Here is a 23,786-nt window from a genome sequence, read left to right as displayed (position 1 = left end):
ATATTCAGATTTTACATTATCTTGGTAACGCTCTCTTCAGGATATGAAATAGACTGCTTAAAGTTCAAGGATTATTGTTTGACACTTTTAGACTATATGTGTCCCTTTATCCATGGTATTACATGGCTCAATCAGTTCACAAAGTATTGATACATGGACATGACATAATTAAAAGCCTTACATTACCCATCGGACTTATGTCAGAGGAAGCTCAAGAGGCTAGAAATAAAGACTTTAAATCTTATCGCGAAAATTTCAGCCGAAAAACATCCAGAAAAGCAACAAATACTGATCTTATCAATAGACTCCTAGTTTCCAGTGATCCTGTTATTTCATCATTGCGTAAATCAACATCACACCAAACAAATCATAAAGCATTTCCTTCAGATTTTTTACAATTACTTAAACAATCTTCAAACGATATTATTGTTTTATAATTTTTTGATGTAATTTAAAATTGATAACGTTTTCTTGCACTATTTTTTGCTTTTATTATTCCTAAAACATTATTTACCTAAATACTCAATTTTTATTCAATATAGGTGGGTCAAAAATCCGATAAGATATTCAAATATCAATTTACCACTTTGTAACTAAGGAAAGTGTCCGGTAACTAAGCAATATAAGTATCCATAACAACTAAATTTAAAAAATTATCACTTTTGTAAGAAGTGTGATCTCATATTGGTACTCATGCCAAATTTAGTGAATATAGCACTTATAAAATATCTGCAGATAACAAAAGTAGGTTGTTGCTAAGCAAAATAAAGGTATCCATAGCAACGAAATAAAAAAATGTTACCTTCATAAAAAGCGCAGACATCATATTAGTACTCATACTAATTTTAGTGAATATAGCTCTAATATTAAATTAGTTATGAACTTTGTCCAGTAAAAGTGCATTCTGGCCCACTGTGCGTTCGCTTGGAAGTCTACGCAACATTACGCAACCTTTTCTGTTGTCTACCTCAACGTTCATTTCATCACTAAAGACCACACGGCTCCACTGATCTGTTGACCAATTTTTGTGTAGTTTGCACCACTCTTTCCTGGCAAATTTTTGTTTTTTATTTAAGCTTTTAGCGATTTCAACGTAAACAAAAGAGTATATTAAATTCGGTTTGCTTTGACTAAATAACTCATAATGTTATGCACATGATATATTGCATGTAATTAGGGCTGGTAGATTAATCGGTATTTTACATTAATCGATTAACGATTAAATTTCGAAAAATTAATCGATTAATTTTCGATTAATTTTAGAAAAAATGTGTTTATAACTTAATAAAAAGTAATTAATTTTTTTTATGATTTTATTTCTCTTTTAATCAGATATGATCTTAAAAAACATAAATTATCAACAGTATCATCGTTTAAGCTAGTTCTTAAATTAGTAACAAATAAACCAGCTGCACTAAAATTTCTTTCTGCTTCAAAAGAAGACCGGGGAAGACTTAGCATGGCATTATAAATCTTTTCTTAAGAACTTGGCCTGTTTCCAGTGCTTTCGAGAACTGCAATTTCACGTTTAATGCATGTCAAAACTTCTTGAGGGGAAGATTTAAAAGTTATCCCTTTAGTTTTTTCTGCTGCTGAAGCTGTTTTAGCTATTATTTCTGCTAATTCTTCACCTTTAGTTTTTTTTCTTAATGGTTCTTCATTACAAGTGTACTCTAACTCAGACTGATATGCTGCTTCTACTTCCTCATGTAGAAATAAACGTAGGTATATTTCTCTAGCAGTTTTAGCAATTTTATTTTTATGTGGGTGTTTCAAAAGATTATCTGGAAATTCTGAGTCTGATTTATAGTCAGCTGGGTTATGTAAAAAGCACAGTAAACCAGCAATATTACAATTTCTTCTTTCAACAATTCTCTCCGAGACAACAGTATATAATTTTTGACCAATGTTAGTATTTTGTTCTTTAAGATTTTGTAGTAAAAACAAAATAATTTTATCAGATTTTATCAGATCACAGTCTCTTTTCCCTAGTTCCATAACACTTAACTCTACAACATGTAGAGCCTGAACAATATCAGAAATGTGTTTTATTTCTTCTTCTTTTAAAATTAAATCTGTTCTAGATATATCAACAAGAGCCTTTGCATTAACATTTTTTAATTTTAAGAATCGTTTTAACATACTTATTAGCGAATTCCATCTTGTTTTAGTATCCTAAATAGGCTTGAGTTCTTTTCCTAAATCTGTTCTACAAATACTTTGAAGGGAATCGTTTTTAAGTGGATATTTTCTAAAAAGTTTGACTATTTTACGAACCTTCGGTATAATAATGCCATAGTCCTCGTTAAACTGGATTTCCTGTGAAACAGAGCTTTTACTTTCCTCATTCCAGCATTCTTCAGAGTTGTTTTCATCATCAGGGTCGGAATCAGATGCTTCATTTTCAATCTCATCAGTCATTATTTCTTCTTGAGTTGTTTCTATTTCTAAGCATTTTTTCTTATAAAGAATATCACATACAGCAAGATGAATTCCATTGCAGTAGCAAAGTTGGTGTATAACTCCCATTTCTCGTCCCATTTTTTTCATTACTGATGCACCGTCAGTAACACATCCAAAAACATCATTGATCAAATTTAAGCCAAATTCATTTAATCTCTCAATAATAATATTAACAGCTCTTTCTGAAGGCAACGAACCATTTATTCTAATCATTCCAAGACCATAGTGACATTTGTCTGAACAATGTACATTGAGACATAAATACCTTCTAGTTTTACCAGAAGTCCACTCATCAAGAGAAATTGAAAACCTTTCTCCTTTTAATTTTTTTTTCTGAAGCTCTTGAACAACTTTTAACTCAATTGTGTTTGCGTAGTTCATAACAATTGTTTTTATAGCATGTCGATCATCAGGGATTTTAAGTCCTTGAGCTTTCTAGCCATTTTGCTATTGATTCTTTGCTATTGGCCAAAGTTGCAAAAGGGATACGATTAACAGCAGTTAAACGAGCTAATACATCTTCAGCTTTGCTACCTATATTATTACATATATAGGTAGCAATACTTGGCTGTATATTTTTAGACTTCTCTGAAATAACTTTTGTCAAATAAATTTTATGTTTGTGCTCTAAATGATACAAGAAACTTGAAGTTGATGAATGGAATTTAAGTTCAACTGAACAATGTTTGCACTTGTATGTTGATTTGCCTTTATTTTCCAATAAAAAGTGTTTCCAAACTTCAGAGCGGTTTTTTCCAAACAACATTGTAAATGGTGGTTAAGAAACGGCACTATGAAAAAAGCATTGTTTTTGTTTGTTTGTAATAATATTTGACCGGATGCCGGAAAATAAATGCAAATCAACATACAAGTCAACACAAGTCTTGTTCGTTAAAAAAACGCTTGTAAATGTTCGTAAAAATCTTTGAAACAAAAAAACGCAAAGTTGTTATATTAAAAAAAAATTAATCGATTAATCGTTTGTTAATTAATCGATTAATGATTAATGGTTTTTAATCGATTAATCGTTAATCGTTTACCACCCCTACATGTAATCTATGGTTTGAAAACTTAAAAAAAATAATTACATGTGTTTTAATCTGCTTGTTCTATTTATATTCGTTACAAATGTCATTTTGTAACGAATATAAATAGTATATGTCCAACCCAAAACGTGATATTCGGAATAAGCATCCTTAAGAGCACAGAAATTCACCAGGTGTTTATGAGATTACCTTTAACTAATCATAACCTTGAATAATCTGATGAAAAACTTTCAAGTACTTTTTTTAAAGAAAAGTAAAAAAACTGACAAACAATAAACTAAAACTGTTGTTCTTCATTTTCAAAGTAAATTAATTCAGTTTATGCAATGTACACATCGTCGTAATGTACAAATGTACACATCGTCGTAATGTACAAATGTACACATCATCGTAATGTACACATCATCGTAATGTACACATCATCGTAATGTACACATTATCGTAATGTTCACATTATCTTTATGTACACATCACTATAATGTGTGCATCGTCATAATGTGAAAATCGAAACATACGTATCATTGTAATGTGTCATTATCATAGTAATCTAAATTTATTTTAGTATAAATTATTTCACTGCTTCCATTTATTCATGCAATTTATTCACCCATCTCCTTAAAAGATCATTGTTTAATTTTGTAACTCTTAAAAGATCATTGTTTGATTTTGCAAAAATCAACAACCTGGTTTTTTTTCAAGCCTTTTTTCAGTTATTACGAAGAAAACTCTGTGAATGACTTTAGTGGTCGTATCACAGTGTACCTTCAAGCAACGTTTAATGACGCGGTTTTCTTAGCTCTTCTGAATATATAAAAAACTTTGATGTAGGAAATAATACCAAGTATCTCACATTATCAACAAAATATAAAAATAAAGTAAATATTATTTACAATAACACTAACTACATAAATGTTTTCAAAATAAAAAACTTTATTTATTCAAGATTTTGTTCTCTATGAATTAATTGATTTACTTGAAAACTTACTCATCATATTTTAAATATATATTTTATTATTACATATATATATATAAATATATATATATATATATATATATATATATATATATGTATATATATATATATATATACATATATATATATATATATATATATGTATATTATGGTATTACTAATTTATATTGATATTTTTTAATAAGATACTTTTTCTGCATATAAAATTATTAAGTGGCTTCGTTAAAAATATTTCAGTCTCGTTTGAGATTACCTTCAAATTTAAATCATATAAAAAAATTTATAAAAAAGTTTGATCCTAAAACAGTCAGTTGTTTTCGATAACAGGTGATGTTGAAATATCTAAAAAAATATTTTCATTAAATTAAAATAACTAAAATGGTAAAACCCGAAACATAAAAAATATAGAATTAAAAAAAAAATTACTCAAAAACGTCTAACTACAAATTACCTTTTTCTGTGTGTTCATTCAAACCAATAACACTGGCGAAAAAAAAAAGAAGTAAAGAATTTATTAAAGTGTGTTCCGCGCAGTTTTTAACGCAACCTTATTAGTCTATTTACTATAAAACTTTTATTACCGCACAATAATTTCGCTTTTAACATGTTTGAGTTTCACTCAACAAAAAATCGCGCTTACAACAAGTTTAGCTATCTTTATGGATAAACAAACTTAATTGTGCTTATATTACTATTGAAATGGAATTTTGCTATTAGCGTTTGACTTTAATTAATAACTTAAGCTGAGAAGAATTAAATAACTTCTTTATCGGAGTACACTGTAAAATTATATTCAATAACTACATCATACAGGTTGTCTAATCTAGCACCACAATATTGTGCACGTTCTGATACATTTCAGTTGCGTTTAGTTACATTAACAGAATTTTTAAAGTTTTTATAAATTAAAAAATTTTTTTAGTTGTAATTGTATATATATATATATATATATATATATATATATATATATATATATATATATATATATATATATATATATATATATATATATATATATATATATATATACATATATATATATATATATATATATATATATGTATATATATATATATATATATATGTATACAAAACTTACCACATAATCAAAACAGGTATGATTAGAAGTCCTGCCATTACTAAGAAAGTAAAGCCTTTAAAATTTAAATGCTGGACTGAATAAGGATAAAGAGAATTAAAGATACCAGCTCCAAACAACGTACACAATGTTTCTAGAGTTGCTACAGCTGCAAACAGTGTCCCTAAAAAATTAAAATATTGCAGACTTTTTTTTCAGTATTTTTATTTATTTTATTAGGTGACGTTATGTAAATTTAAAAATAACATATAAAAAAAGGTCATCAACTTAACCACAAAAAATTCGGTATTAATAAATCTTAATAATTAATAAGATATTATTGTATAACTTATTATTGTAAACTTTCGATAAAGTTTAATAGTGGTTTTTTTATAACAAAAACATCACTATATTACTATTATAAAAAAGTTACTATAGTATTAAGATGTAGTTATTCTACATTCTGAAAGAACTAAGCTGCACAGCTTCAAAAATTTAAAGAATTTAAACTATTTTTAATAGTTGATTTTTGTTGAACCAGTTATAAAAAATAAAAAACGTCCTTTTAGATAAAGAACTTCTTCATCCAACTTCCAATTTCATCATTTTTTCAAATGATTTTTTACAGCCACCATTCTACGTCGTCAACGTTTAGGTGCTCTCAAAGGTCTACTTATTGGATGCGTATTGCAGTGTGGCTTCACAGCCACACTGCAATGCGCATGCAATTGAAGACTATCAATGCAAAGTATGTATGGCACTTGAAGCAGGTTTCATAGAAATGTTCCAAAATATGATATAAAAGATCTACAAAAATATTTGTGAGAAATTGTATTGAGAATCAAAGATTACGTTGATGGACAGTACAAGTAATACGGAGTCATCTGATACAGATTTAAATTGTTTCATCAATAGATTTAAATTGAATCATTTGATAGAGACAGATTGTTGCTAAACTTTAAATTTTTTTCTAAAAACAAAACAAAAAAAGGTAATAGAATTTAAAAAGCTTTGTTTGTTTGAACAACTTGCAAGGAAGAATGAAAAAAAATCTGCCTATTATCACAGGAAAATTGCTGTTTCTTGGTTTCAAGCAGACTTGTTACTATGTGTTGCAATTTAGGTCAAATATTAGCTTGTTTGTAAGTAAATGTTATATCATTTCATATTTATAAGCAAAAGTATTTTAACGTTTACTTGGTGGTTTTCATCTATTCTTTCATTGTAGGAAAACTAATAACAATCAAGCGCATCTAAATGTTAGTGTATTCTCTACAAAAGTTTATATTTTGTAAATCAATATTAATTGTAGCATCTTATTCAGATAGTTACTATAGAGATAACTATCATTGAGATTATGTGGGAATATCAGTTCAGCAAGATTTTCACTTAGTGACACCTTTTTTCTCCAACCTTTATTCTTGTTGCATCTCTTGTAGAAGTGTTTGTAGCTTTGTATTATTCTGGATACAATGGTTTTACGCAATTTATTTTGTATCTTTGGTTCTCATCAGGCCCACTGTCAACAGTCAGCACTTAAATTGGTTTAACCAACCATTTAATACCACTTCAACAATAATAGATTTTAATTTTCTTTGAAGTAATTAATCCGATTGAAACACAAAAATTGTCATTCTGACTTGAAGATTTCATTTGTTCATAACGTAGACACTTACTCTTCTAACCAAACACTGGACTTACAAAAAACGTGCAATGTACGTTCAGTTTATGTCCTGAACGTTCAAGACCTTTTTGGAACCAAAATATTTTTTTTGGTCAGCGTGGAACGTTCAAAAGAAGTTTGAATTACATTCGGAAGTGTGCCTTTTTATAATTAAACACAGATCAAACAAACAAGTAAACTAAAATTAAAATCTCGTTTTATTAGTATTGGTCAAAAATATTTAGTTTTATGATTAAATTTTCGTAGTTGGTAGTTGTTAAATGCGTACACCATTTTTTATTTTATCTCAAAATAACATTGAAATCTAATTAATAATCACTTACGGTTTTATAAAGTGTTATTTGAAATCGATTAGATCGTAAGTTATTAATTTAATTATTATTACATTAATTATTTCTTGGTTTTTTTTTTAACTATTTGATATATATTTAGTTTAAGTATATATAAAATGATGAATTTAAAAAAAATTTAGACTAAATTTATTTTCTTATATAGATAATTATATCAAAAACCGTACGTGTTTTTGATATAGTTATAGTTTTTGATAAAACTTTAAAACTAAAAAACTATAAATACTAAATCTCAATGAACTAAAAATTAGAAATTTTTGCATAAATTTGTAAAAAGTTTAAATAAACAATATTACAAAGTATTAACTCTTCCAAGTGTCCTTAAATTAATTAACTCTTCCAAGTGTCCTTAAATAAGCAATATTACAATAATTACTCTTCCAAGTGTCCTATTGTTGCATGACATAAAAACTTAGAGACTACGTATTCAAAGCGTTTTGCGTTTTAGTCATTCATATAAAGCCGACCAAATAAACTTTTTTTTTTTTAAATACATTTAGCTTCACAATAACGATATGTGAGTCGATAAATAATATGAGCCAATAGACAAAGCTGACATTCAATTGTAATAAATTTATAAATACCAAACAAACTCATGAAGGTTTATTAAACGTCAAAACAACTTTTAGACAAAACGTTTAGTTTTAGTCAAATATCCGTTCAGAATTTTTACTAAAAACCAGAACATTTTACTAAAAACTTTAAAAATAAGCTAAACAAAAATAATACTTTTAAGATTCTTGATTCCATATCGTGGTCCCTATTTATATAAGAAAATAGTTTCAAAAAATGAATTACTTATAAGTTTAAATAATAAAAATGCTCTGAAAACAAAATAAAAGTTATTAAATTTTTTAAACTTTCGTTCAAAACAAGATTCAAAACTAAAACCGAAATGTTATTTAACGTAACATGATTGGTTACTTTATGAACTATATGATTAATATATACACCAACTACAAAGTGAACTGACTTGTTTATGTGTATCACTCGCCTAATATAAAAGGTACATAAATTAGTAATCCTTCTGAAAGAGGAAAAAAACTGACAGTAGAGTCAAAGCTAAAATTTGCACGAAGGTAATTAAAGTATTTCCAATAACTACTACAACGATTTCATGACATTAAATTAAATATATTTTGTTGTAAAATCATTTTTTAAAGACCTCTGGAGTGTGAAAACAAACCCCAGCCACGGGGTTGGTTGTCACAATTCATGGTATATTTTGGATTATAACAAGGTTATGCAAATTTGAGGACAACCCAATTTTGTATATAGTTTGACTTCAACAATTTTTTTTTTGCTTTTATTCACATGTAATTTATAATTTTAAATCTTACAAGTTTGCTTGCTTTTATAGTAAGTTATGCTTTGACAGGTAAATTAGAATCGTTGAACGCTTTTTCCTACCTGCTACTTACTACTTTTTCATTTTTGGTGCTAATCTTTGACCTGCTATAGAATGAGGCCTAATATTCTCAGGTGGTATGATTAAGTTTTTAAAAACTTATGGAGTGATTGGGTTATGGTCAGAAATTTTATTTGATACAAGTGAATCATTTAAACTTCTGTCTAGCTGATTAGCCGTTATCTGAACAAGTTCTTTAAGCCTTTTATTTGGTGGTTCTTGTTGAACAAAATACGGTTGGCAAATTTCTTCATTTGAATCAGCATATAAAGAAAATGGTTTTGGGCTATAAGTTAAATAATTAGGAAAATAATCAGCATTAGTAAAAATATCAGGATTTAATGGGTAAATACCCCTTGCAGCAAAACTATTCAAAATATTCTTGGGAAATACAGCCTGTGATACAGCTTGTGATGCCATGGTGATGAGATGGAAATACCTGTGAAAATGTCTATGCTTAATAAGGTTTTTGTTGCATGATTTAAAAATTCTAAATCCTTTTTAGATTTTTCATGATAAACTTTGTGACAATCAACCAATGCGACAACAAACCCCATTCTCCCCTATTAGAAAAAAAGAAATAGTGAAAGCACTGTTAATGAAGTTTTAAAAAAAACACTTTTGAATTTTAATATAGATCAAATGAATAAAACTTTTTTTCTTTTTATGAAAAGAACTTAAATTTAAAATGAATCTTTCCCAACGCATCTATCATATTAATTATTCCCGGTAAAATGTACCATGTTGCAATAAAACTGTTACAAACATGTATCTTTTTAAACAATCCAGCAATTTAAAATATGGTTTACCATTTTATTCACATTTTAAAAGTTTTAAAATAATAAATACAAGAAATTATGTTTTTTTTAACAGTCTATACGCTATTTTTATTTATTTTGAGTTTTTTTTAATTAAATAAAACTTAAATAAGTAGAAACAAAAGTAAAAATGAAAAACTAGAAAGTAAAAATGAAAAACTAGAAAGTAAAAATGAAAAACTAGAAAGTAAAAATTAAAAACTAGAAAGTAAAAATGAAAAACTAGAAAGTAAAAATGAAAAATTAGAAAGTAAAAATGAAAAACTAGAAAGAGCTTAAAACATCTTTTTTTTATATATGCAAACAGTATGTCTGCAAATTTTAAACCAAACTATATGAATGTTATGTAACTTTTTCATCAAGTTGAAAAAGAGATTAATTTAAAGCTAAAGGTAATTTATCCTTGGACAGTGACTAAATTTTCAGAGATCTCTATAGAAATAGAGTCTCTGTGGAGAAGAACTTTAACACTTTTTTTTACACATATTTGTCAAATGACCTAATTTCCATACACTGAAATTCAAATACTGCAGTGCAGTAAAACCGTACAACAATTGCAAAAAAGATATGAAAAACTTCATTGCAGTTTGTTAATTTGTTCTAGGCAGTTGCAGATGGATCAAAGACAAAGTCTTAAAAGATAAGCTTCGAAAGTTTTGAAAGATCAACAAAGCATTATAAAATGATTATTGCAGAATTTAGTAAGACAGTTGAAAGCAGGGTGTAAAAAAAATTATAAAACTAATAAACAGGCAAATGATTATATCAGTGACGTAGAAAAATAAGTCACAGGAGAGTTAAAGTTCAATATAAAAAAAAATAACTTTACGCCAAAAAAAGATTGATATATTAAACAAAGTTAGTACCTTGCAGTAGCAAGAAAACAAATTTAAAAAACATCTACCAAAATTAGCAAAAATATGTAACCGTAATAATAGAGTTATAGCTCCCATTGCAACTGCCGATTTATTGCATTGTCGCATAATATTACTCAATATAATTCTCGTAAAAGCTTAGAAGAGAAAATGTGGCTTCATAAACCAGGTCTATAAGAACAAAATGTTTCTATTTACATACGCAGCATCTATACTTTGATGGTTGAAAAATTAACCTCAATTGATAATCTTAAAATTGATAAACAACGAAATACATACATCTAATTTATGTATTTCGTTGAACATGAAAACAACTTTATAACCAATGTTACCCCAGAATTTTCAACTCTTAAAAGAAATTTTAACAATATAAATGAATAATAAATTATGAAAAATTTTGAACAAACTTAGACAAGATGTTAGCTATCAGCTAAAACTAAACTTCAATAAATACAGATGTAAATGTTGCTTCTTGGAGTTTGCGTTGATCACATCAATTCTGTTGCATGCATGTTATATGCATATGAATTACTATTGTGCAATTTCATTGCATTTCTTGATAAAATCTACAATTTCACATGATTTTTTTGGAGAATCTTATTCTTACAGTAAACACCAACTCATTACTTTGTTGCTGGTAATAGTAAATTTTCTGAGTTAATATGCGTCGACCTAAGAACTAATTACAGATACCTTTATTAAAGTGTCATTAATGGAACATACACTGAAGATCCTTATTGCGTCTTTATTGTCTCTACAACCACGAATGTAAGATATAAAATAAAGTGGTATTATTTTCAATTTCTGCCAGTATGGTTTTCAGATTAAACTGGGTTCTAAAGATGCTTTTATACATTGGTATCAAATGGTTCTTAACGGGTACAATGAAGAGACAAAAACTTTGATCAAACAATAAATAAAATGTTTATTTTGCTAAGACCTAAAATCTATTAATTATAATTATTCTAATTAATTCTAAATTACTCTAATAATTATACACAAACTTTGCCACCATCGAAAAATTTAGATATTTTTAGCGATTGTAAGTAGACTACCGGGTATAGAGTGCAAAAAATTATTCAGATTTAATTTTTCTTTGTCAAATTTTTGATTTAATTATTTTAAGTTACTCTATGGTTTGTCATGTTTGCTTTATAAAATATATTAGAATTTAGTTTACGGTGTTTGTAAATTAATGCTTATTCGATTTTAGGAAACTAAATTTATGCAATACTTAGTATCCGAAATAAACTATTGGGTAATTTTCATAAGTAATAACTTTGATAAGATCAGAAAAATCGAGTGTTTTGAGATATCAATTTCAACAAAGCTCCTAAAATATAAAAGTAATGCAATGATGTTGACCACAAAGAAGTCAAAACTATTTTCAGTTTAAAAAATCAAAAATCTTGAATGTTATTTTATAATAGTTTAAAAAAACAATCTAGTCTCTGACTATATCAGAAAGTTTAACTAATCACAGACCAGAATACTATTCTGGTCTGTGATATAATATTCTGGTATATTGCTTTGTGATTGATTATATCAGATTTTGAACTCACAGTGAGTTTTGTTTAATCATTAAAATATAGTTTTTGTCAAAATTATTCAAGAGGTTTTTGTCAACATTATACAAGAACTTCAAGATTTTCGAATAGCCATCTAGCTCTGTAAGTCTTTCTTTCACTGATGTTAAAGCTTAGTCTAAAAAAGAATTGAAAAAATTTCTTTTATAGAGAAAGGAAATTATTCCCATTCTTGGTAAGTTATCAAAATAATGTTTTACTTGTTTTATCCTTTTTAAAGGTTTGAAAACAGACTTCATTTGTAGTTCTTCTGACAAATCTTTCGCTTTGATAACAACATCTTTAAAACCAGATAGTTTGTTTTCCTATAAAAACGAGCAATAATGTTTCATTAACTCTGGGCATTGAGTGATTTCTATTACTTTTGTTTGAAGTGTTTCACGAACAAAATTAGTTTGAAAAAAACGTTTTAAAAGATTAGTGAGACAAAAGATTAATGAGACAAGAAAGTTTTTCAATGACATCAACATTTTTAACCTGATCAGATTAAAATTTTATTGGTTAAATTTTTTTTTTAATTTTTCAAGTTTAAATTTGAGTGTTCCTTTGGTTAACAGAAGCTTAGAAAAGAGTGAAATAGTTTCTAGAACTCCAGACAAAATTATGACTTTATTAAAGGCTAAGATTTGTCACATGATACCGACTTTAAAATGTAACTGCCACACGGTACATAGTAATACAACTATAATTAGCAAATATTGTTAAAGGATCAAAAATTAAAATAACTCTTTTCGTAACCAATAATACTTTTATTTTAAACTTGAACAATCATCATTTCTTTGATCTCTGCAGTTCGAGATTTCTAGTCTATGTTTAGATACAAAATTGTTCTTGAATATAAGACTCCAGTAAATCTTAAGCCAATAGAATCATATATAAAAAAATATTAAAAAGTGTTCTTAAATTTGCATTGTATTTAGTAATGATTTGTCAACAAACATAATCGCAAGAGAAAGATGTTTTTTTCACGCTATATCAAATGTACGAGCAGCTGTGATTAAACAATACTTGTCTTTTAAGGCTTGGGATTTTATTTCATCGTTAACTTTTTTAACCAATAAATCTATCCACTTTGAATTCTTTTTCCACAATTATGATTTAAAACATTACCTTTTATTGCTAGTGATAAATGGTTTTGCAATGCGGGATTAAACTTCGTATCATTGTGATAATTCGTAAGAATTTACCGTTTTGAGAAGTAAACAGTTTATCTGACTCATGAAAAAATATTTTATAGCATTTCCATAAACCGTGATTCCGAATTAATTGAAATTCTATAGAACTTCTTTTTCTTTATGGAATTATACTAAAACCTCTATTAATTTTTATAGAAATTGCTTTAGAACTTTTATATTATATATTATATTTTATATTTATATATTTATATTTATAGAGAAAAAAAGATTTTATAGTAGTTTCTATAGAAATTGATTAGGATTCTTTAAAATATATGGCCTATAAAAATTCTATAGAATTTCTAAAGGTCATATGTATCAAAAGTTTATAGAAATTCTATAAAAGTTTATTTCCTTAGTAACCCTATTGAAAGCCATACTGCTTTGCAGCATAATAAACCATATTGCTTTGCAGCTTTCACAAATTTTAAATATTTCAGTCAAATTTTTCCATTTATTGTACCAATCAGAAAAAAGTTTCGATACAGATTAATTGCAGAAAAGTTGACAGCAATAACAAAACATATTTTTAGAATCAGAATAAATTTCATTTTACGTAATTTCATTGTAATTTTTTTGATATTAAATCTCGCAAGTTGTGGACTTATGCATATAATATTTATATCATATAACTATGTTATGTATTATTATGTAATATTTATCATTGCTATCTTCACGCTATTCATTTTTTATAATTTATATAAAACCTAAATGATCTACTACTTTCAGTTTTCTTCCAGCGTCAAATAATTACTAAATTCTTTCAGCCACTTATTTTAGATTTAATCTGCTATGAAGTTACATTATTTTCTTTAGGAACAGGCGTATTCACTAAGTTTGCTATGAAGTTACATTATTTTCTTTAGGAACAGGCGTATTCACTAAGTTTGACACCCACAAGCGTAAAAGTAGAGCGTCAAATGTTTCAAATTGATCTTTATCAACCTTTATTTATCCAACAACCTTTGTGTTTTTTTAAATTTCTAACAGACCAATATCTGGATAACTGTTTAATATACTTTTTATGCAGTAATAAAGACCAATTTTACAATATGCAGTGTTTTCAAAATATTTTTTGAAAAAATATAAAAACTGTTTTATAAAGATACGAATTTTTACCTTTTTTTCTTTAATTTAACATTAGGCATTTTCTTTATTTCAACATTATGCCAGAAATAGTTAGTATGACAATAGGCACCAAGGTGGAACTAATTTTGATATAACATATACCATTTTATCAATCTTCTTTTTTTTTTTTACACCCCAGGAAAAAAAGTTTTATAGAACTTCTATAAACTTTTGGGACATATGGTCTATAGAAATTCTATAAAATTCTATAGAATTTCTATAAAATGTCTATTAATTTCAATAGAAATTGCTATAAAACTTTTTTTTCTATAGAAAAAAAAGTGGAAAAAAAAGTTCTATTGGAATTTCTATAGAAATTAACAAAGATACTATAGAAATTCTATAAAATTCTATAGAATTTTTTTAGACCATATGTTCCAAAAGTTTATAGAAATTCCATAAAACTTTTTTTCCTGGGACGGCACTGATATAATCTTTAAATCTGATAACAAAAAAAAAGTTTAAATGGGTACCAAACATTAATTTTAAAAAAATTAATAATCTAAGGAAAACTGACTCCATTAGAATAGCTGAAGATATTCTCTCTTTTAAAAATAAACAAAGAGAGTAGAAACATCGATGACGCACAAATAGAATCCTGATGGAGCATTCTTGCAAAACATACTTGCAAGTGGTACCCTTTTAGAGCTTTTATGTAATAAACTAAGATTGAGCAATTTCAAGCTACTTATCGTGCACCTCATATCTGAAATAAGTTTTTATAACTTTATCTAAATATAATTGATTTTAAGGTGGTACAACACCAAAAAAACTAGGAAACTAAAATTTTTTTTGAGTTTTTAAATTTTGCATAAAATATGTATCAAATTAATCAAAGAACGTTTAGCCAAAGTTTCAGAGCTAAATAATTTACCTTTCTTTAGATATGAGCATTTTATTAGAACACTATGTATCTTTTTTTCCTTAGCAACGGAGATACTAAATATTTAACATGGTTGTTAGGGCATTTTCTCCCTAAAATAAAGCTCAATTTTACTGGAGTCTTCAAGCTTTGTAAGCTTGATGTCACTTCTATGTTTTCCGAATTGAGATTCAATTTAAAGTCATTGTTCTTAACCACTAAACACGTTTTGTAACAGTTAACAAATTTGAAAGATTTGGAGTGTTATTGTTTGTTTACCCTTTGGATTTATATTATATGTGGGGCATTCCACGTCAAGTGGAACCACCCATCTGACATCACCGAATCAGATTTTGATGAAAATTGGCTCACATGTTGGGCATATGGACAGAAGAAAAACATGTAAATTTTTTTGTCTTAGGTCAATTATTTTCTGAGATATGACCTTTCAAAGTTTTGACCTTTTCACTTGACCTTGGTTATTTAAAACGTCATAACTTTTTTGCTATTATACTTAGGAAGTTGATTTTGGTGGCAAACAGAAGCTCTTGCATAGACGAACAACTTTGTGTCTATACAAAAAAGTGATAAGTTCAATAAAAAAAAAGTTATTGGTCATTTGGTCATTTGACCTTTGACCCTGGTCGATGGCAAAGGTCAAAAGTCATAATTTTTTTTTTTACAGATTGCTTTTTTTATTGTGGATGTCCCATGAAAAAATCTTTTTGGGATTCCCATAAACAACTTTGGGAATAATATTAAAGTATAAGAAGGTTCTAAAAATTTAATATTTAAATACCTTAAAATTATACAGTATTTTAAGGTAATTTATTGAATGTAGGCCCTAGGTTATATAATAGCTACCATATACCAATATACTATGATTTAGTGATACTTGGCCCATATATATATATATATATATATATATATATATATATATATATATATATATATATATATATATATATATATATATATATACCAACCAGCTGTGGTTTTGGGTTCGACTGCTAGCAAAAGATCATTCAAATCAACGGTAAAAACATCTAGAGGATCTCTGAAGGAGAAAGGTTAACTTGGACCATGAGGATGAAGAAAGTTCGTGGTTATTTCTCTTTTTTCTGGATTGCTTTCCAACACACAACCTATCCACTAATGTTCATCATACTCTACAACCATGTAACCAGTAATTGAACTGAAGTTGAGCTAGCAAACATTCTGTGATGTAATTTTTTAAATTCTAGACACAGAACTGGAACTATAATCTTGTACTTGAAGTTTATTCGTGGATAATGGTTTAAAGCAATGAAGTTTTTGGGTACCAGGAATTGTTTTAGCATTCGAAAATCTTTCCTTTAATATTGTGGATTCGATTTGCCAATCATTTGAAGTGAAGTATTCGAAGGAAATTCCATGGATATTTTATTTAGCAAAAGTATATAATTGATAAGTGGTCATTATTTGGTCATGGTATGGACGTTGTAAGCTTGCTTTTGCTGCTTCACGTTTAACAGTTCCTCCAACTCCATCACAAGGGCCCTTACCATGACTTGTGGCAAAAAAATGCCATTCGGCTGGAATACCAAAATCCTCTTTGTGATAGCACAGATTTATGAAATTTTTGCAGTTTTTGTATTGTGCTGCACAGCCATCACTAAAATATGTTATTTTTAATACCTCAAATTTCACTTTTAAAAAATTAATTAGTTTACGCTGAAAAAGATAAACTGCAATTGTGTCATGAGTATTACATTCCAAAAGCAGCACATAACTTCCATGACATAAATTTCCTTCATATTTATAATAAAAAACAAAAGGATGTAAAGTTGCTTGATTATTTGTCCAATGATATCCCTGTGTGGAATCTTGTATAATAAATGCATAATTTTCTGAAAAATCACCGATAACCAGAAATTCTCCATCTGATAAATTGTTTTTCTTCCAGTCTAAATATTTTGCCTGCTCTTGAGCAATAAAATCATGCCTAGTAAGTGTTTTCAAACTCCCTAAAAATCTTTCAATAAATTCATCAGTGGACTGTATAAAGGTTTGAAGCTGGGACCTATTTGTTGTAGTCCACTGTTTATACTCAATTTCTTCAACTCCTTTAATTTCAAAGCATTGCAACAGCCTTTCCTTTAGCATAGCAACTCCAGGGCAATTTTTACACTCGCCTAGAAGACATGCTGGCAAGGAAGGATTGCATTGGATTTTTGCCAAAGCATGTTTGTAGTTCTTAATAGGGGTTTCTAGTTCATCTTCTAGTTGTAAATCATCCATATGTGATCCGACTATCATGAGTTTAACATTTTGATGAATGGTACATACACACCCAGTGAGTACCACTTGCTCCTGCAAAGACACATTCTTTTGGACGTAGCTCTGCAAACTTTGAAAACCCAATTCTGATATTTGGATACTTTTCTGAAAATAATTTTGTTGGATAAACGCAGTTTGTAACTTGCGTTTATCCAAGGGTGACTCACCCAATAACGACAAGGATTTATTAAAAATAGAAATTTCTACTTCCTGGCACTGATAATTTTCATCTCCCTTGTCACTACAAATATCTTTAGATCTGGAACTGCCTTGAGAATCTGACTCTGTTTACAATTTGCAGAATTTTTATCATCACATAATACTATTTCGGAAGGTAAGCCAGTGATCCTCTTTCGGCAAGTATCACATAATTTTGCTCCAGCCATAAGTTTTGAGGGATACATAGCTACTTGCCGACTAGTAGCTACCCTCAAGGTTTTATATTGTTTTTTCTTGTTGGAAAGGATCATAACAATAGTGTTGTCTCTTCTTTAACTCTTTTACTTGTGCTTGAAATGCCATTTTTAATCTAAATTTAATTTGAAAGTTGCTAAAAACTAATTCCTAAGTTGTCTTTTGATGACTAATTCAATAGAAATGAATTGATTATTTTAATATAAATATATATAGCTTTAAGCCTCATATAATTTAATACTGACTTAGTATGTATTTATAGTACTAGTAATTAAATTACAACCTAGAAAATAAAAGAAAAAAAAGGAAATAGTTAATAATATATATTTCCAATAGGATATTTACAGAAAATGACGTCAAAATATCGCATTTGTAAGTCCGATAAATATTAAATTTTTAGAACCTACTTATACCTTAATATTATTTCCAAAGCTGTTTATGGGAATCCCAAAAAGATTTTTTCAGGGGACATCCACAATAAAAAAAGCAATCTGTAAAAAAAAAAATTATGACTTTTGACCTTTGCCATCGACCAGGGTCAAAGGTCAAATGACCAAATGACCAATAACTTTTTTTTTATTGAACTTATCACTTTTTTGTATAGACACAAAGTTGTTCGTCTATGCAAGAGCTTTTGTTTGCCACCAAAATCAACTTCCTAAGTATAATAGCAAAAAAGTTATGACGTTTTAAATAACCAAGGTCAAGTGAAAAGATCAAAACTTTGAAAGATCATATCTTAGAAAATAATTGACCTAAGTCAAAAAAATTTACATGTTTTTCTTCTGTCTATATGCCCAACATGTGAGCCAATTTTCATCAAAATCCGAGTCGGTGATGTTGAATTTGACCAAAAAGTGGTTCCACTTGACGTGGAATGCCCCATGTATATATTATATATATATTTAAATTAAATAAAAGAAATGCCAAATAAAAAAAATAGTACTAGAAAGAAGAGCAGAAAATGGAATGGGTTTAAACCATCTGATATTCTCAAATCAAAACCTGCAGATCAGGAGATTTCTTGTGTTAGCTCAAGAAAGTTAGATGTATCGTTCAGCTCGGATAAATGTGAATCTGACGACTATTTTATACTTATTAACTTTTTATTGTTGAAGAAATTAATTGCACACACTGTTTGCCCCAATTGTTTTATTGGAAATTTGTTAATCAAAGATAACGTTGGTTCTCGCATGGGCTTTTGTCATTTACTTGAGATGAAGTGTACAAAGTGTAACTTTTCTAAAAATTTTAGAACTTCACCAAAGTCAAAGAATTCTTTAATCAAAAATGAGTTTCCTATTGATACTGTTAAAAAAGAACTTTCATCTCTAGAATCACCATATGAGATCAACCTGCGAGCTGTCATCGGATTGCGAGAAATAGGTGCTGGTCATGAGTCGATGAAAACTTTTTCCTTCTGTATGAATCTTTATTGTTTGTCGCCTAATGGCTTTAATAAGTTAAATAAAACTGCAATGTTAGTATACAAAATTGCTGCTGAGGAAAGTATGCAAAAAGCTGCTTTTGAAACCAAATCAATAAACAACTCTCTTGAAATGAAAGAAGTTAGAATTTCTATTGATGGTTCATGGCAAAAGCGAGGTCATAATTCGTTGAATGGTGTTGTAACTGCTGTTTGTAGTGATAAATGTATTGATGCAGAGATATTTACCAAACATTGCAATGGATGTAAAATGTGGAGATCTAAAAGAGGAACTCCAGAGTATCAGTGTTGGTTGGTTGATCACCAGTGCGAATCGAATCACAAGGGTTCATCGGGTAGTATGGAATCTGTAGGAGCTGTGGCTATATTTAAGAGATCTTTACAAAAAAATAAGTTGATATATAAAGAATATCTAGGAGATGGGGATACATCTTCTTTTAATGATGTAATAGTAGCAGATCCTTACAAAGAGTATGGTATTATGCCTGTAAAACTGGAATGTGTTGGACATGTTCAAAAACGGTTAGGAACACGTCTACGAAACCTTGTCAAAGCCCAAAAAGGTACTAAAAAACCAATATCAGGCAGAGGTAAACTCACTGAAAACTGCATTAATTCAATGCAAAATTTCTATGGTCTTGCAATCAGATCTAATGTGGGAAACTTGTATTCAATGAAGAAAGCAGTTTATGCCATACTTTTCCACTTCACTGATTTTCCTGATTCCAACACACGCCACCAGTTTTGTCCTCGTGGAAAATATAGTTGGTGCAAATACTGGGCTCTAAATCAAAAGAATTATAAACCCAAATCTACCATACCTCTGTGGATAAAAGATTTAATTCTACCATTAATTATAAATTTACAATCAGATGAATTGTTATCAAAATGTTTACATGGAAGCACACAAAATGCTAACGAGGCACTTAATGGACTTATTTGGGCTCGTGTACCAAAAAGAGTTTTTGTTTCTAAATCAACACTGGAAATGGGAACGTATTCAGCTATTTTAGCATACAATGATGGTGCAAAGGGTGTTATTAGTGTTTTTAGACATTTTGGTTTACATGGTAAGGTATCAAACATTTCAGCAACTTCTAAAAATAAAAAAAGGATTAGTCAAATGAGATGCAAGTCATCAGAGAAGGGGAAAAAAAGAAGAAAAACTCTTAGAGCCATCAAAAAAGGTCACCTAGATGAGGAGAAAGCAAAAGAATGTAATGACAGTTATTTTTCAGGAGGATTTTAAATTAATATTGTAAATAATTTATCAAGAATTTTTCGAAGCTATTTATCTCAGTTCGCGTTTTTTCGTTTTTGCTTAAACTTCAAAACACAGTTTCTTCAGTTAGCATTGTTCATTTGATCTGAAATTTTCAGTACTTGCTCGAAATACCTATAAAATTCGTTTAACCGATGGATTTTTTTTTATGATCAGTAATTTTTTTTTTTTTTAGTCAGATCTCTCTAAAACGTCAAAAAATAAATAAAATATGAGGAAAATCTACATAACTCATCATTTACTTTGATACTTAAAAAATCTATCTGTTAAACGGAATAAAATAGTGTTTAGAGTAAGTGTACAAAATTTCAGGTCATATGATGATGGCTAGCCTTAGATATTATGTTTTGAAATTTAGTCCAAAAAGGCATTTTTTGATCGTTTTTCCACCATTATGGTCCTAATGCTAATTAAAAAAATTTTTTTTTTTGCTTTTTTTTATTAAAATCATTTGAGTAAACTGTATTTAAAAGCATTTTTATTTTGGAGGTTTATTTCATTTTTTTATTTATTTGGTGTTGTACCACCTTAAAAACTTAAACTGCTTTAAAAAATATTTTAGAAAATATTTTGAAATATTAAAGTTTGTTCACTGTTTGCATTTTACTTAACTGCTTATTTTTCAATGTATATAAATATATTTTTCGAAGATTGCATTAGTAACAAATGTGTTATAACTTGTCACTTTTACACCATTATATTTTAATGATTTAAAGTATAAATTATTTGAATATATTTTTATATGTATGACAAAATAAAGCGGTTCTTGATGATAAGACCGTTTAGTCTTCAGCAAGTTTCCCACGCTCTTTTGTTTTCAGTTTATTTATTATTTATGTGAATATCACCTTTGTGATTTTTTGTTTTCATATGTGTATATATCCATTGTTAATAAATCTTTATTATGTAGTCACAAAGTTATAAAATTATGGATAAAAAAAAAAAAAATTAAAAAAATAAAAATTAAGTTATTGTAAGTCAATGTTAAAAATCATCTTTTTTTTTGTTGATACATCAAAATTCTGATTTTTCGATATTTACATGACCCCTATTTAAAAACACTTAACGCGTCTATTTCTACATTATTTAGCTAACGTATGTACATCTAGCACACGTATGTACACCTAGCACACGTATGTACACCTAGCACACGTAAAAAACTTTCATACACGTTTTTAAACGTTTCATAAACACGTAGGTGTGCATTTATAAAATTAGATGAGCAATAAAAACAAAAAAGAGAAAAAGAACAGAAAACTAAAGGTATTGCTACCACGATAAAATTTTGTCATATATTACCTTGTTCACTATTATCAACCAATTTTGACATTCTTGCTCTTATCACAGGCATGCACACCCCACCAAAACAACCGGCTAACGGCACTAAATAAATATTAAAATGTTTGTTTGAATATTAATTCGTTTAAATATTTTTTTACATTTTTTTGTCATTATCAATTAACATACCAAGAAACATTTGCCACCTTTTTGTTATAAGAGCAATCATCACAAGTGATGCTATAATTGAGGCAATTCCGAGCTGTGTCAAAAAAATTTCAGAAAAATATTTACGTAGCAGCATTAATGAAAACACTGCACCCAGAGCTTGCATAAACATGCAGTCAGCTAAAAAATACCCAATCATGATAGGTGAAAAGCAAAACGGAGCATCTAAAGCAAATAGAACAATTACGCTTCCAAAACCAATTGATGATATCATCATTAGTGCCGATGTTACAGCTAACCCATACAGCTGCCATTTATATCTTGAGTCTGCTTTGGTAAATAAGTTGATTACTTTTTTAAAATGAGCTCTACAAAATAAATCTTTGAGATGTAGTTTTTCTGTTGCGCTACTTGATTCGGGTAAAACGAAAGTAATGTAAACCAACCCTACAGAATGAAGAGCAAATATAAAGATGTAAGGCGCCTTAAAACCAAGATGATGTATCCACCAACCACTTGTCATGTGACTGATCATTCCACTTGTAAAGGCCACTGCTTCAAGAACTCCAAGTCTCATTGCTCTGTTATCTTCATCTGTGATATCAGCTATATACGAAAACACCGCTAAAATCATTGTGGTGAAAAAACCTCCTAATCCATTTATAAAACTTCCAATAAATAACACAAAAAGTGGCGCTCGTGTAAACATTGTTATAAGGATGCAAGTACAGTCTAAAAGCCCACCAAGAACAGGAAGAAACAACACTATTCGACGGCCAACTTTATCCGACCATGTTCCTAATAATAATGCCATGAATAACGACGGTAAAGCAGCAGAAAGTATAATTCCAAGATGAATATACGATGTTAATGATTGCACATTTTTCCGTATTTCATACGTGACATTATCGTTTTCAATAGCCGATAACTCACAACCACTGACATCATCTTTAATTTTGCCAGACATTTGATAGTCCTCGCTAATGCGTTGGTATATGTATTGTTGTATTAGTGGGGCATGAAGAATTAAAGCGCATGCGTAGCAAAAGGTAACAGGCTCTACCGTTACACCTTCAAAAAAAGTCCTTAATTTATGTTTTTTCACAGTTTTCTTTTCAGTATATATTGTTTCATTGTATACTTTTTTATGAAGAACTTCTTCACTTTTTTTTATTTGTATCTGCTTGAATTCGTCGAAACTGCGTCCAAAAGAATTTGACAATGATAAAACCGAGTTCATTTTAAAATCCAATTCATGAAAATGATGGTTTTCTATATATCTTTTATGGAAATCTACATATACTGTAAATACATATATAAGTTAACTTTTTTAAGTTTTGAAACCTGAATAATGACACGTTCGAATTAAAAGAAAACATTATGCGGAATACGAGTTTATTTTGAAACGATTTTTAATAGAAATGTTATTGTT

General features: G+C 28.4%; 1 protein-coding gene across 3 annotated transcripts; it reads right to left on the bottom strand.

Annotated features, from left to right (window-relative positions):
• Positions 1-4,636: 4,636 nt before the first annotated feature.
• LOC100209983 (proton-coupled folate transporter) lies at positions 4,637-23,786 on the bottom strand. Of its 3 annotated transcripts, XM_065796251.1 has the most exons (5): positions 22,376-23,786; positions 22,208-22,291; positions 5,582-5,744; positions 4,934-4,965; positions 4,637-4,824 (listed from the first exon to the last, which is right to left on the bottom strand). In XM_065796251.1, exons 1-5 carry the CDS (start codon positions 23,592-23,594, stop codon positions 4,790-4,792), a joined length of 1,533 nt encoding a protein of 510 aa, XP_065652323.1. In that variant the 5' UTR covers positions 23,595-23,786; the 3' UTR covers positions 4,637-4,789. The 3 variants fall into 3 exon arrangements, 2 of the variants coding, with proteins under 2 accessions (XP_065652323.1, XP_065652324.1); XR_010638230.1 differs by lacking the exons at positions 4,637-4,824; positions 4,934-4,965; positions 5,582-5,744 and adding exons at positions 12,221-12,399; positions 12,482-12,586 and having other exon boundaries at positions 22,376-23,785; XM_065796252.1 differs by lacking the exons at positions 4,637-4,824; positions 4,934-4,965; positions 5,582-5,744 and adding an exon at positions 12,466-12,586 and having other exon boundaries at positions 22,376-23,785.

This window comes from Hydra vulgaris, chromosome 04 (genome assembly GCF_038396675.1).
Source record: "Hydra vulgaris chromosome 04, alternate assembly HydraT2T_AEP".
In the NCBI taxonomy this organism is placed as follows: domain Eukaryota; kingdom Metazoa; phylum Cnidaria; class Hydrozoa; order Anthoathecata; family Hydridae; genus Hydra; species Hydra vulgaris.
The sequence above is the reverse complement of the archived record's forward strand: the minus strand, read 5'-3'. Positions and strand labels throughout refer to the sequence as shown.

Excerpts from the sequence above, each read along its gene's own strand:
- LOC100209983 (XM_065796251.1), bottom strand. The coding sequence starts at position 23,594 with ATGAACTCGGTTTTATCATTGTCAAATTCTTTTGGACGCAGTTTCGAC. Across the intron at positions 22,292-22,375 it reads AAGGTGGCAAATGTTTCTTG|TGCCGTTAGCCGGTTGTTTT; the intron begins GTATGTTAATTG and ends ATATTTATTTAG. Across the intron at positions 4,966-5,581 it reads ATACCTGTTTTGATTATGTG|TGTTATTGGTTTGAATGAAC; the intron begins GTAAGTTTTGTA and ends TTTTTTCGCCAG.